The sequence below is a fragment of the Magnolia sinica genome, chromosome 14 (genome assembly GCF_029962835.1).
Source record: "Magnolia sinica isolate HGM2019 chromosome 14, MsV1, whole genome shotgun sequence".
Classification (NCBI taxonomy): Eukaryota; Viridiplantae; Streptophyta; class Magnoliopsida; order Magnoliales; family Magnoliaceae; genus Magnolia; species Magnolia sinica.
In genome coordinates, this window is record NC_080586.1 from 28840847 (window position 1) to 28857286 (window position 16440).

General features: G+C 39.0%; 1 protein-coding gene across 2 annotated transcripts in view; it reads left to right on the plus strand.

The window, feature by feature from the left end:
* The window catches only part of LOC131225624 (bifunctional 3-dehydroquinate dehydratase/shikimate dehydrogenase, chloroplastic), a 49369-nt gene that overhangs the window by 14370 nt on the left and 18559 nt on the right, over positions 1-16440 (plus strand). For both annotated transcript variants that reach the window (XM_058221185.1, XM_058221186.1), the window contains exon 4: positions 9654-9872. In XM_058221185.1, coding sequence (XP_058077168.1) covers positions 9654-9872 — 219 coding nt within the window. The remainder of the gene's footprint in view (positions 1-9653; positions 9873-16440) is intronic.

The following is a 16440-nucleotide window of genomic DNA, read 5'->3' on the forward strand; positions in this document are numbered from 1 at the left end:
CTATGTGCGACACCTATTACTTGGCGATGAAGTAAACTAAAATAAAAACCAAACAAGGAAATCTAAAGCGTTCAAGATGTTCTAAATAATAATAATAAGCAAAACTTAAAATATAAAACCAATCCAACGAGTGGGCCACGATTATGAGATCCCATGGTGGGCTTTTCTTGACTATCAGGCCACTTTTCTGAACCAAAACTTGACTTCTAGCTAGGAGGCCCTCCCTGGACGTCGTCATCGAGCCAGATCGATGGTGGGGTCCTCCTACGTACGTACGTGCATAGGGGGCGGCGTGAGTGCACGTGATGTCCCCATCATTGGTTGGTGGCGTAAACTTACGCAGCAACTCTTTCTACACCTAGCTTGGTTCCGGACGTTTCTTACGGAGGGACTCCCTGATCCGTGGAAGTTTCCCAGACGATTCCGATCTCTTTGCCCTGGTCGGATCTCTCTCTATCAGAGATTGGACGGTCCAGATTTCATCAATAGTCGCGGGTTTCCAATTAAAGAAACTTCCTTCTGCCGGTTCTAGCGTTAACACTTTAGCTTTGGTTGATTTTTACAGGCCAGTGGGGTCCACTTGTGGTGATTCTTTGAGAAATCCATCCCATTCATTGGGTTGGTAGGATTATTTTAGTCCAGGGGTCAAAATATGGGGTGGATCCGAGTATTGGGTGGGCTACAACACATTTGACAATCTGACCGTATCAACGCTCTAACGTGCCTATTGAGGCAACGTAATATTGGCACATATTGGTCGTAGCATCAGGTGGGGTCAATTGTGATGTTTGGTAAGCAATCCACTCCTTTCACCGTCTGTCCCACTATGTTATGACACGGGGTAAAAGATGAGGAAGTTTCGTAAATCAAGTGGGCCGTACCATCTAAATAAGTGGAAATTGACACTCACCGTTAAATCTGGTATTGGTTGAACAGTGTCATGCATGGTGCTAGTTTTATTTACAAAATTGCTATCAATTCCTCAATCACCTTTTGGCGTCAGTTATGTTAGAGTACACCGTCCAAACGCCTTGAAATTTGGCGGATATCCATCGTTTTTCATGTTCTTTCCATCGATTCAGTTTGGGTCCCGATCTCCTAAGGATGTCCAAGATGCTTTCTTAATGGTTATTGTCTGATCTTGCCCATCGGGTTACTTATACACTGATCCAAGGGCTAAATTTTGACGTGTAAGGTTAATTTATGGTCCGCAGGCCAGATATAAAGTTTCGAGCCGAACGGATGGTGGGAACCTTGTGATCTTGCATTTTGGATGACTTTCAGGCCCGTTTAAACCTAAGGGAAAAGCTAATCAGTCATGCTGCAAGGTTCCTCTTCCGGCCAATATCTGTATAAATTCTCAGTAGGTTTCTCAACAGGATCATCCAAAAGCCCCTTTTGCAATAGGCTTGGATACCCTGGAGCATGAATGTCCAGAGAAATTTATGGACCTCATCAAAAATTTGTTGTTGATTTGCCTGAGGTATCCAAAGTATATATGATTCACCTGTGACAGAAAATGTTTGAAAGTTAGTATCCCATGGTGAATCAGAGACTACTAGTAGATAAAATTCAGAAAAATTTTCAGGAAGTGATGTAGTCTCAACATACTCAGAAGTTTCAACTTCGGTTCAACTTCCAGCTCTCCCTCCCGTGATAGTAAACATTCAGAATCTATGGAGGGAAGGGTTTCAGAATAGGGGTTCTCTCAGTTAGTAACAGCTACCGAGGTGTTGTCATGCAAGGCATTCACTATGTCTTTTGTCATGTGATCGTTTGAATCTGCAAAGTGTGCCAAGCAATCATCCAAGGAGTTGGAAAATTCAGCTGAGAGTGACTCATTCTCCACATTGAAGTTTGTGATGATCTGCCCAAGGATTTTATCGTCTTTGAAAGTGGATGGACGCATGCTCTCTTGCTCTTGCCCTGCACAGACAGATTGAAAATCAATAGGGGAAGCATTGATGTAAATACTCTGTTCATTGAAACTACTCAATAGAGGCATTGAATTGTCAAAAATGTACAACTCAGATGGTGGCCTCAACTGGGTGGTTTTAAATTCTAGAGTCATATCGAGTAACTCGTCCATCTCTTGAACCATATCATCATTCAATTCATGGAAGTGGTCCAAACATATCTTACAAGAGTTACAAGGGTCGGTTGTAAGGGGCTCGTCCTCCACATTTAAATTAGGCATGTCAGATGAGTAGAGTAGATCCTTATGACCAATTACTTCATGTACTTCTTGATCACTGACTTGGACCCTACTTGAGATTGATTCCAGGAGAATTTGGGCTGCACATTCATAATCGTCATCGTAATACTCATCATCATCTAATTCCGTGCAGTGCACACTTGGGATGGGATCACATTCCTCACATTCTATTCCTAGATTGGGTTGAGGTTCGAATAAACTAACCTCTACCTCATCATCGTAATCATGTGTATCATGTGAGTGAAGTGTGTCACTATCATTATATTTGAAAGACACCCACGTCTCTTGATCATTCCTTTGGACAGTCGTTGAGATCGACTTATCTGGAAATTGAACCATATGCTCATAATGGAATCTAACTCCTCATTCGTAATTTCAGTTTCTTCCACAAGCGAGTTATGATCACTTTCTTCACATTGTACTTCTAAATTGAGTTGAGGCTGGGATAACCTAGCCTCTTCCTCCATAAGGTGTGACTGAATTCTTTGAATTGAGGATTTGAGCAATTCACATGATTATATGACAATTTGATTGAAATGCTCTTGTGCATTCATGAGTTTCTGAAGTGAATCCTCTTGGATTGTTTCTGATTGGGTTTCAAAGGTAGAGGACCCAAGAGAATTATCATTAGGATATATTGCTGGTTTATCTTCACAACATTGATATTTCCACCGATTATAGTCATAAGGATCATAGGTGGGAGAATCTGATGGTTGGTAATATATATTATCACTCATAATATAATCACGCATTGTTTTCTTTTTATCGGATGGGTGATAATAATTCTCACTCCCATAGTTATGATAACTCCAACACTCACGTACCGTCCGTGGAGTGTAATTGTTCTCCCGTATATGATCGCGTAAGGACTTTTTAACCAATGGAGCGTTATACTCTGGTTGGTTCTCGATGATTGTTTCAGGAAAATTCTGAGACATAGGTTGATTTCTGTCATAATCATCATACATCTCTTCCCAGTGTCTCTAAGCTATCTCAGCATACTGATGTTCCCATTCTTGCATATGCATGGTAAAACCCTAACTCTGAATCTAATCCTCAAAGAAAATAAAAGAAAAATCCTACAACAATATGGAAAGTAGGTAGAGGAGAAGTTAGAAAGAAGTTACCAGATCGGAGTTCTTTGTTAAGGTCCTATACAAGAAAACAAAAGAAATTAGTTTCTAAAACTAGAAATCCTAAAGTTAGAAAGTTCTAAAAAAATTTAAAAAAATAGAAAGATGAGTTAGCTTCTAAAATAGAAAACCTAAACCTAAAATTAGAAAGTAATGTTAGTTTCTAAAATTAAAAGAAATCCTAGAAATAAAATTAGAAAAATAAAATCTAATCCTAAGGTTAGAAAACCCTAATCTCAACCTAATTCTAAACTAGTTAATCTCAGAAAAACGTAACCGTCAATCCCCGGCAACAGCGCCAAAAACTTATTCACACCCCAAGTATAGGGTTGTGATGTAGTAATAATCTCGGTAAGACCAAGGTCGAATCCACAAGGACTGTACCTTGTACGTAATCTGAAAGTAACTCGAACTAGAATTAGGCAAAGATGTAATCTAAATCAGGTAAATTTAGGAGAATAATTGTAATTTTATTTAACTAAAACTTGAGAAATTCAAAGGTAGGAAACTAGGGTGCCAAGGATCAGTGTTCGAAATATCGATACTATCGGCCGATATTATCGTTATCGCACCCCTGCGAGATGAAACCCTCGCGATAACCCCCGAAAGATACCAAAAAAATCCAAAATCCAGATATTAGCTGATATATCGTCGATATCACACGATATATTGGCGATATCGCGCGAAAAAAAAATTGTATCTGAAAAAAAAAGAAAAAAAAAGAAATCGGAAAGTACCTGTAGGCTGTAACGAAGATCGGTGATCGGAGGTGGGCCATTCGACAGGTAAGCACGCTTTCCCTCCTTTTCTCGCAAATTTCTTCCATTTCCCTCTTTCTTCCCTGATTGGAGAGCGTCTGTGGGAATTTTTCCGAGATTTTGGCGAGAAATCAGGCCGGATTGAGGAAACCTCGCCGCGAATGTTGCTCTAGAACGCATGTGTTCGTGAAGGAGAGGGAATGTGAAGGAGGGGCGCGGATGGGTGAAAATGGGTCGCGCGGATGGGTGAAAATGGGTTGCGCGGATGGGTTAAGAAATTCGGACGCGTACTGAGTTGCTTAGTACACTCTCATCGTACTGAGTAAACTCTGTTGGGCCCACTGTGAATTCATGTGGTTTATCCTCATCGTCCATACGTTTTTCCAGATCATTTTATGGGTTGAGCCCTAAACTGAAGTATATCAAAAGCTCAAGTAGACCATACCAAAGGAAATAGTGGAAGTATTGATTTCCACCGTTGAAACATTTCTAAGGCCCCCGGTTATGTTTAGTTGTCATCCAAACTGTTCATAAGATCACACAAACATGGATGAATGGAAAACACAAATATCATCTTGATCTAAAACTTTTGTGGGCCCTGAGAACTTTTTTAAAGCCCTAAAATTATATGATAAAGCTGATTTATGGACTTGATACAGTGCATGAATGATGGTGGGCCCCACAGAGTTTACGCTGAGTTACTCAGTACGCAATCTGCTTCCGCGAGAATGCAATCGGTGCGTGGTGCGTTACTCAGTACGCTCTTACGGTACTCAGTAAACTCACTTGGGCCCACCTTTATTGTATGTGGTCCATCCACGCCATCCATACGTTTTTATTGATCATTCAAGTTGTTGAGCCCAAAATTAAACCACATCCACAACTCAAGTGGACCACATTATAGGAAACAATGTTGAATGAGCGTTGACCATTAAAAACGTTTTGGGAGCCATAAAAGCTTTGGATCAACCTGATATTTATTTCTTCCCTTCATTTGGGTATTTAGGACCCAATCAACAGATTGGATGTCAAATAAACAGTATAGTGGGCCTTAGGAGGAATTTAATGGTGGATATCCAAACATTATTGTTTTCCTGTGGTGTGGTCCACCTACGATTTATATCCCTATAATTTTGTATCAATCCCTAAAATGATCTGTAAAAATGGATGAACGGAATAGATGAAACAAATAAATTATGGTGGGGCCCACAGAGCACTGACCACTAGCATTAAAGCAACTGACATTTAATGCTTTGTGCATTTTAATGCAACCAAGCTTATTATTTGGTGTGGTCCACTTGAGCGTTGGATCTGCCTCATTTTTGTGCTCATGCCTTAAAATAATCTGAGAAAAGGGATTGACGGCTTGGATGTACAGATACATCACGGTGGGCCCACCCATAGAACTGCCCGTTCGAAGCTAGGGACGGGCGGGGGTAGTACGCAATCCGCGTCCAGACGCGGAATATACTGACAGGTTGCGTAGCCAGACTGGCTACTGAAGTGACGCACCCAGTTCTGTGGGCCCGCCATGATGTATGTGTTATATCTACACCGTCCATACATTTGGCTATATCATTTTAAGGCATGAGACAAAATGAATCAGATCTAAATCTGGAGTGGACCCCACCACAGAAAACAGTGGGGAGAGGGACGCCCACCATTGAAACCTTCCTAAGGTCCACTATGATGTTTATCTGAGATCCAACCTGTTTATAAGTTAAGAAAGACATGTAAGAAGGGAAAAAACAAATTTCAGCTTGATCGAAAACTATTGTAGCCCTTAGAAATTTTTAAAGAAGGGCGTCACTCTCTCCACTATTTTCTATGGTGGGGTCCACTCGAGCTTCAGATCTGACTCATTCTTTTTCTCACGGCCTAAAATGATATCTTCAAATGGTTGTGTTTTCATACATGACTATGATATGTTTATAAATATCATGCATCCAATTTAAATATAGTTGCATTAGTTCAGTTAAACATCGCATAGCTTAGGAGCCTATACAAAGGAAACTTATTATCTGCATATTTTTTATTTATTTAAATGTTATGTTTTAAAAGTGTGTATTAAGGGCTTTTTTAACAATCCTCAAGGTTTCATTAAAAATTTCAACCATTTCCTCAATGTTTCCCCATGTTTCCCAAAAAGTGCGATAAATTATGCGATACAAACGATATATCCCGTGTGATAACCGATACGTATCTGTATCTCAAGGGTGCGATACATAGTGCGATACCGATATTTCGAACACTACCAAGGATCCACTTGTAGCAATTAGGGAGGTCTATGCTCGATTCATAAACGCAACTGGAATCAGAGTCCTATCTTCATCCAGTTGGAAGATATTTCATTAAAAACCAATCTGAACTTCCTTTGATCTAGTTTTCAAGAGAAGATAGGTATGAGAATTAAAATGGATTCCATCACAAAACCATGCCCATGAGACAAAGCAAACAATAGAATTTAGCCAATCCACATCCAATCTAAGGGATGTGTGAATGTTAGGAAGGATTCTGTCATCCAACCATGCCCAGGAGATGATGGTGAACAACAGGGTTCCCAAATTCACAAACCCTATAATGCTAAGAACATGCTCAAAGCTATCGCAGATCCATTGTAATTTAAGTCACAACAACCATTAAAAACTAAAAGCATTCCTTAATATTAAACTATAATCAAAGACAGTTCAACTTAAACATGAATCAAAGCATAGAAGTCAGCCCATCACACTACAGGCTTCACCTCTTAGCCCTAGCTAAGAGGTTTAGCTAGACATGATCTAGCTAAAATCTCTTAAAAAATAAAAAGAAAAGGAAGAAAAAGACTAGAAGAAAGAGGGAGAAAACTCCCTAGTCGGCCATCTTTCTCTCTCCTTCTCTTGCTTTCACTCCACGTACCAGCTCCACACCAAATGCTTGAATGCCTCCACGGCTGCCCCACACGTCCAAGCTTGGATATCCAAGAGATGCCTTCTCTCTCTCTTTTATTCTTCTTTTATAGGCAACAAAGGTCAATGAGGTCGGTCGGTGGCGTAAACTTACGCAGTAACTCTTTCCGCACGTAGCTTAGTTCCGAACATTTCTTATGGAGGGACTCCCTGATTCATGGAAGTTTCCCAGACGATTCCGATCTCTTTGCCTTGGTCGGATCTCTCTCTATCAAAGATTGGACGGTCTAGATTTCATCAATAGTCGTGAGTTTCCAATTAAAGAAACTTCCTTCTGCCGGTTCTAACGTTAACGCTTTAGCTTTGGTTGATTTTTACAGGCCACTGGGGTCCACTTGTGGTGATTCTTTGAGAAATCCATCTCGTTCATTGGGTTGGTAGGATTATGTTAAGCTAGGGGTCTAAATATGGGTTGGATCCGAGTATTGGGTGGGCCACAACACATTTGATAATACGACCATATCAATGCTCTAACGTGCCTGTTGAGGCAACGTAACATTGACACATACTGGTGGTAGCATCAGGTGGGGTCCACTGTGATGTTTGGTAAGCAATCCACTTTGTTCGTTCACCGTCTGTCCCACTATATTATGACATGGGGTAAAAGATGAGGAAGTTTCGTAAATCAGGTAGGCCGCACCATCTAAATAAGTGGAAATTGACACTCACCATTAAATCTGGTATTGTTGAATAGTGCCATGCATGGTGCTAGTTTTATTTACAAAATTGCCATCAATTCCTCAATCACCTTCCGACGTCAGTTATGTTAGAGTACATCGTCCAAAAGCCTTGAAATTTGGCAGATATCCATCGTTTTTCATGTTCTTTCCATCGATTCAGTTAGGGTCCCAATCTCCTAAGGATGTCCAAGATGCTTTCTTAATGGTTATTGTTTGATCTTGCCCATCGGGTCACTTATACACCGATCCAATGGCTAAATTTTGACGTGTACAGTTAATTTATGTTCCTCAGGCCCGATATAAAGTTTCAAGCTGAACGGATGGTGGGAACCTTGTGATCTTGCATTCTGGGGGACTTTCAGGCCCATTTAAACCCAATCACTTGATCTTCTCGGATCTTTGGCGTGTAAATTCCTTGATCTTGGTCCCCTGGGGTCCGTCCCTTGCCTTGGTTATTTTAGAACGTAAAATCCATGCTTTTAATACCCTTTTCAGTCCAAGCTCTTTAAATTCACCTTGCAATAAAAATACGATTAAAATAGGACGTTAAGCATTATCATGTTCATAAAATCAGGTAATAATTGGGGTCTAATATGCAATATTTGACCCTCAACACCCACAAGATTGCAAATGGAAAAGTAGGCCAAAATGGCTCTTCCCTTATAATTGAGTGGACCTCATCTCCAACGTAGAGGCATTTAAGGAAAACCACCACAACTGTCTAAGCATCCTGCAATGCAAAGGTGCTTAACCATTTCCTTGCCTTCTGTACACATACAACACCTCATAGTGATTCATCATTTCCTTGTATGGTTACATTTGAGGATTTTATCTGCTGACATTGTCCAATGAAAGTTACAAGATGCTTCAACATTGTGTGTCCTTGGGTGCATAATCACATCAATTATGAGAATGAAACATTCAAGCTTGGTGGTAATATAGCTCTTTCACACACACAACGTGAATTCAATTTGAATGCAAATTGAATTTATCAGAAAATGTAATTTTTTTGTGTGGATGCCTTGGATTCTGCAAGTTCTAGGAGATAGATCAGGGCACTGTTGGTTCGACTGATAGCATATGAGATGGTTTTCTCGGTAAGAAGGCAAGGTTGTGTTGGTCGCCGACAGTGAGTTGTTGGTTCGACCGACGGGCTCCGATTTAGTTCCCCGGTTTTGTGAAAATCAGGATATTTAAGCCAAATTGCGATTAGGGCTTGGTAATACGAGTGTTTGCTCTCTAAGGGCAAGGGTTTTGTAAGGTGAGAAGGTTCTCTACACTTCTAAGGGCTTGAAAATGGATTTTCTCAAGGGGCTAGGGTTTTCTTAGGTGCTCATCGCAACGGGAGATCGAGTGATCCTATAATTGGACAAGGTGAGTGGTGTAAACTCTAAGGCTTTTGATTATAGTTAAGATCTCTGTCGCTTTGTGCCGTGGTTTTTTTCTCGCAAGGGTTTTCCTCGTAAAACTGGTGTGTTCTGTGATTGTTTGCTTGATTGTTTTGGTTCTTCTGGTTGTTTTGATTGTTCTATCTTCGTTGAACGTGCTTCCACAAAATGCACAAATTAGTGGTGGTATTAGATCCGAATTTTTAATACCTAAGATTGATTTGGGTTTGTTGTGGGCTTGAAATTACATCAAAGTGGTGTGTGATAAGAGCCGGTTAACTCCAATATAATTATAAAAATAATTTGTGCAAATATACTTAACGAGCTTAGAACTTAATTAACTATAATGACATATTGCCTATAATGATGTCCAAAAGTCTTTGCTTCTATAATCTCGTATATAAATTGGTCATGCACATTCATAATTTAATTTCCTTGTCGAATTAAAATTTCCTACCACGAGATGTGTTATTTGAACTTAAAGAAGCAATCTATTGACTATTGAGGCCTTACTTGTCTCTATCTTTGCAGGTCGCTCATGAATTTATGAGTTTTATTTCTGGAAAGAAGCCTGAAAATTGTAAGTTGATTGTTTCTACTCATAATTATCAAAGTACTCCATCTCTTGAGGAACTTGGCGACCTTGTGGTAAGGATACAAGCTGTTGGAGCTGACATAGTTAAGATAGCAATGATGGGCACGGACATCACTGATGTGGCACGTATGTTTCAAACACTAGTTCATTGCCAGGTAAGTTGCAAAAAGTCATGAGTTCATTGTGAACGTGGAAGTATTTTTCATCAACGGTTTTCTGTGTGAAGCCAAAAGATGTTTTTATTAATTATTATTTAAGATTTCATATAACTTTGTGTCCCATTTCTGCAACTACTTCCATTCTATTGTAATCATGTGAGGAAAGTTGTTGGACTTTGAAATTTGAATTTGTTTTGTATCTGTGCAATATCTAACAGGATAGAGTTAATCATGAACCAGAAACTTAGTTATTAAGCAAACTACCAGTTAAAGGGAAAGATACCAAAAGTAGTCCTATGTAGACTACTGGTTACAGTGTTCCATAATTTAATGACAAAAGTACCATACTCATTTTTTTTCTTTTTATTATTACTCTCCCTCAAACTAACTTGGAAATGAAGTTATGTGGGATTGGTTCCATTTACGATTTTGATATCCATAATTTAGGGCCACAGTGTAACCTACCCTCACGTCTAGTGGTGGCAACAGGCTACGCTCCCTGGCCCAGCCTGGGTGACCCTGCCCTGTAGGGCTGGGGCTTGGGCCCCTAAACTCGGGCTGAGGGCGAGGCCAAGGCCTGGGCCTGAAATCCAGGCCCAAGCTAGGGCCGGGCTGGGCCAGCGCCAAAGATGAATGGCCTGGCCCATTGGCCTGAACCAATCATTAAGTGGGTCACCATTATAATGGTTTAAAGATACTTGTTAATGGTTCCCCATCAGCGTACACATGTAGCTTAAATATAATCATTGGTTTGTTTCAATGATCCAAACCATTTATATATAAGATTTATTGTGGATGGAGGATATCCCACAAAAAAACATTAGGAAATTGGGCCTATTGAAAAACTTTGATCACTTAACTCTTTTCCTTATACAGCTGGCTCATTAGGGCTAGGGCAAGGCTAAGGTCATTTTCAGTCCATTAGGGCCAGGGCTTAAGGAAGGGGTTCGGCTAGGGCCAACCCCAGCCTGGCCCTAGCCTGGTCCATTGCCACCCCTACCCACATTATCATACTTGAATGGCCTTTTATTTTATTTTATAGTTCAAGCTATTGTTCGTTAGAGACAGCAGATGGCTATTCTTTTTATAGTTCAATCTGTGTTTGCAAGAGAGAAAATGGCCATTCTAATCAGTGTGTTGAATAAATTGTTTATTCGTTAAGCATTGATGTGTAAGTAGAATAGCTCATAGGTTGCTCGATATTCACCTCAAGATTCAGCGCAGATACTGTACGTGCCTATTTAGATTTTGGTTGTTTGGCTTCTTTAGCAGAATATGTGTCCATGTGAAATAAGAGAGTGATAATTTCCTTAATTTTGAAAGAACTTTTTGGATCTTATCTCAATATGAGAGAAGCTGTCTTCTTTAGTCAATCAAACATTAAAAGAATAATAAACATACACCTAAAGGGATCAAAGAAGAAAAACATAAACAAACAAATACTTGAATTTCTAAGTTTGTTCCTGAAAGAAAGAATTAGTGTTAGTGATGTCTAATTATGTGATATAGTTTTATCCATGCTTTTTTGTACATTTAATATAGGTCTTTAATCTTTGTAAAGTGTGCTCCTTTTGTAGGGTACTTCAACAAATTGTACCTAAATCTCTAACAGGTCCTTGCACATGTATGACACATGAGCTGAACAGAACCCATTCGTCTCAACAAACCTTCAGGGTAGCAAATATGCATCTTAGGGCCTGTTTGGCATTGCTTCTAGCGACTGCAGAATTGATTCTCAAGAAACAAAGAATTGCTTATGTGAAAAAGCGCACATTTGATAAACATGCATAAGCAAACCAATTTCCCCACGACAGTACAATGGTGAGCATTGAATCCCCACTGTTTCCTGTGGCGTGGCCTACGTAAGTCTTGGATCTACCTCATTTTTGGAGTCCTACTGTAACATGATATGGCGAAACGGATAGACGGAATGGATGCCGGGTGGTCATCGTGGTGGGCCCCGCAACATTGCAAATGGAGATTATAAGAAAGTCACATCCAGCTGGCTTCTCCAAGATGAGATTTGTTAAGCCCACACGCGTGTACAAAGCAACTCATGTAAACACCACGCTTTTGCCATCATGACATGTAGGTCTGAGATCTAATCTATCCTTTAGAAATGCACCACTATATTGATGCCCTAGCCCAAAAATTAGGTTGATCCACTGGTTAGGTGTGCCACAGTTTGCAAAAGAAATGTACGGCTCTAAAACACTCGGCTGAAGTTTTCTAACCCATCCACCTATTCCAATATTGGGCCCACCTTCTGAGTGGACCAAATTAGTTTTAGGGAAAAATGGTCAGACCAACCGGTGGGTGGATTTGATCTCAGGCCTACGTGCCATGATGGCACATGTGTGGAGGTGCACAGTTTTATAATTGTAGGGAGGGAGGGAGATCTTTGATTCTAAGTACTTTTCTCAAGTTTGTAGAAGGGGGATGGAGGGAAGAAGGGAGATCTTATGAGTGCTTTTCTCAAGTTTGTAGAAGCAGAAATGACTGTAAGCGATGGGGGGCTTGGTGTTGTGGAAAAAAAGCACAAATTTGGAAAATTGTTTTTTGAAATTGATTTAAGTGGCTAGTCAAACACACTTAAAGCCTAAGAAAGTGATTTTCAGAATCAAAATCACAAAAAAACACTTCTTTTAGCAAAGCCAAACAGGCCCTTTTTATGGTTCAATCTGTTGTTTGCAAGAGACAGAAAATGGCTATTCTTTTTATAGTTCAATCTGTTGTTCGCAAGAGAAAGCTAGTTCCTCAAACACTGGAATCTCAAATTGTTGAGTGCGCCATACGCCATTGCGAGGAAAAGTATCAACATCATTTTGCTACCCTTTTTGGGTTAGTCCCCTCTCTCTCTCTCTCTCTCTCTCTCTCTCTCTCTCTCTCTCTCTCTCTCTACATTCACATATTTGTTTCCTTTCTTATATCTTCACCAAAAAAATTCACCCTCTTGATTCTCTCCCCCTTATTTCCTCCTGTTTTCTCCGTCTCATCAATCACAATCTTTTACCCCATTCTTATTCCTTATCTTTTAATAGTCTCTGCAATCTTTGCTTCAATAAGAATTGGATCTTACCATACCAAGTCCCTTCGTATTTTCATCCATTTTCCACTTTGCAAGTCCGATTTAAAGAAAGGTTAGTTAACTAGAAAAGCATGTTTACTTCAGCTATCTCTCTAGAAAGTTGGAGAAGGGAGTGTCCATGATTTATGCTGCTCTCTCTCTCTCAACCAAATTGGATCTGGATAATTTCTTCAACAGAGATGAGGTGTTCAACTGATGGATCTGGATAATTTCTTCAACAGTGTTCAACTGATGGATCTGGATAATTTATGAGTTAGGGTGTTCAACTGATATACACGTAGAGGATCATGAGGCATTTAAGGCTCCACCCTTGTTGGTTCCAACAAGTGATTCTTAAGAAAATATTTCTTTACCTTAGTTGCAACTTGCACGGAGTGGAAGCGGGGTAGTGTTCAAGGATGCAAGTGTAAAAGCAGCATTTACAAAAGTTTCAGGTTTGAATGTCAAGAAACCATCTATGTAAGCTAACATTAAATAATTCAAAATGTGTTTATCTTTATCAAATATCATACTTAAACTGATTGAATTGGTAGAAACTTGGGGCCTGTTTGGTTTTCCAATTTCCTATGAAATGCAAAGTAAATGAGCCATCATTACCATTTTCAGGTGTTTGTTTAACTAGGAATTATGGCTTGTAAATCGAAAGTCAAGTACACTTGTAAAGGAATTAGGTAAAGTAAATTGTAATCATTACATTTTCGCACTATAAAACTACCATGTTTACAGTAATTTTTGGGTGAAACAAGAAATGCAGCAAAAATTATCATTGCATTCAAATGTAAGTGATATCACCCCACAATTACAAGGGTAAATAATCATTATCCATTTACAGCCATTTACCTTTGTAATTGAAAAATCAAACAGGTCCTTAGGGAATCTAAATGTAGAAACGAGAAGAACTACTTGTATCAAATTGATCAAGTTAATGGTAATAGCAGTGAGTGGTTATACCCATAGTTAGCAACATGCCATATGTCTAAAATAAAATAAAGGAGGAGGAGGAAAAAAGATACAAGAAATACATGCTGGCTTTGATTCTTAAAAGATTGTAAAAAAATCCATTCAGAAGTATGGATTTCATACAGTTCAACTCAAAAGAAAACTAAAAAAAAAAAAAAAACTGAGTGAAGAAATGGCTAATGTATGAATATATGTGTGTATATATTGCACATAAATGATCATCTGTCAAGAAAGAAAAAATGGACATAAACGAGACTAAAGTATAAAATCTGAATTAAAATGGTTAGAATGTCTATGTGCATGAGTAATAATGTACATAGGTAATTAGGTAGTAAGTTCTTTGCCTTTATCAACTCCTTTTCAAGTAATCCTTGTATAAATCGATTGCTCTCCATGAAAAATTTCCACTTACTACTCGATTTTATCTAAGGATGGTAGCGCCCAATCTCTATATTTGAATCACCCTCAAAAGTTATCCTTTTTTGTAATAAATAAAACAAGATTTTATTTTGGATAAAAACATTTTCTTATTTTGTTTGCCTAGAAAAAATGAGTATTTTTCCCTTTCTTCTAATACACTTGGATTTTTAAACGTTTTAACTGATTCTACATTTCCCCCTTAAAATATGGAGTTTAAATGTAGTGTTGCTAACTATGGTCATAGTTGCACTGATTAGATTCTCATAAGTGGAAGTGAGAACCGCATTTTGTAGCTGGAAAGGCACATCGGGTATTCTTTGAACATATTTATTAACTGACGGAAAGAAATTCAGAGCCTTTTCCAAATTTGTAGCATTAAGTGAGGTTTGCAAGACATCAAGCTGTCATTGAATTGGCAGCATTTTTCATTTATATTTGAAAATTGCGCCCAATGTTACTGATAACTTGCTCTTCATAGGCATTTCTCAAGCCAATACATGCTTTGTAACCCATGCTTGGTATCTTCACTTCTCTCTAAACTTCATGCATGGCCATTATGAAATTCCTGAATTATTTCAAAGCAGTCCGAGTTCGACTCAGAGCCATCGGCCCACCCTTCAGTTCTGATCACATCTTATGTCCTGGGGATCTAAATGTCTTTTGTTTTCTGCCTTTTATCAGTAGAGAAACCTCTGATGTTTTCTTGACCTGGTCTTGCCTCAGAGAGCTCATATGATCAATTAGTGGTCAATCCTTCCAGTCACTGATTCAGGTGCAATTGATCATATTATAAATGTGAATGGAGTAACTTTCAAACTTGAATTCTTTATTTAAGGAAGATACATGGTGCTTAAGGGAGATGCAAAGGTACTGTGATTTTTCCAATTTTATCTTGGGAATTCATCAGTTCCTCACACGCCCATACCTTAAGGTTAAGAAATATCTTTGATTTATTTTATTTTATTATATATTATTATTATTATTATTATTATTATAATTCAGCATTAACTTTCACAACCAGTTAGAATTTTTGCCAGATGCTTCGATTAGTAAGGATCTCCTATTAAGCAAAGAGACACCTGAAAGTTGCCGATGCAGTGCATGATGAACTTAACTGATATCAGGTCCATGCATCAGTAGCATCTGTTTAAGATTATTGAAGACAATCCTGACACTAAGTGGCATCATTTTTGTGCATTCTCATTTTCCTAATGATGTCACCACAAGGGAAATTTGTCTTGGATCCTCACACAAGAACTGAAATGTTAATTCCACGCACCCATTACGAAATCAATTTGATATTTTGATAGGTGTGCATTGTTGTTTGTGCCATTTCCTTTGTACTTGATCCTACACTATTGATCGACTGCAATAGGTTCCATTATTTTTTTTCTTAAAAAAAAAAAAACTTTTTCTGATGAATTTTTGAGGTATTTGAAACACTCAGGCTATTGGTGTTGAACTACAATTGATATACCCTAGGAACCCTGCTAATGACTGTACATGTGAGATGGAGGGATTCTTCATAGTACACATGCTGAAATGGCACATATGTGAGAGATTTGGGCATTCATCATGTCACCTACAGTGAACATGTCCTGGTGAAAACATAGCCCCTCCTCTCGCAGGTAGGCTGCATGTGTATGAGAAAAAAAAAACATCATCATCATCTAAGCCTCTTATCCCAACGAATTGAGGTCGGCTACATGAATCCTTTTCCGCTATAACACTCTATCAAGGGTGTATGGGGAAAAAAGGACGGTTAGGAAAAATAACAAATAACATGTATTCAATGTTCATGCTTTTCCCACTGATGAGTGGACCGACCTGATTTTTAGGCACTGGATTTTTCATGTTGGGACCTGCCTGATGACTGGCCTGGATCTCACGTGTTCCATATTGACATGTGTGCTATGGAGAACCTCCTCCCGTTTAAATGTGCAAAAGTCCTGTTCGTATTTGTTAGACCATAGTGGAGTTGGAGAATAATCATCCATTGAATTTAATTCTCATGTCTTTAGACTATATACACAGCAGAGATACAATGGAAATCATTATGATATGTTGTAATTGGCTTTTTCTGTGATGCATCTGAAT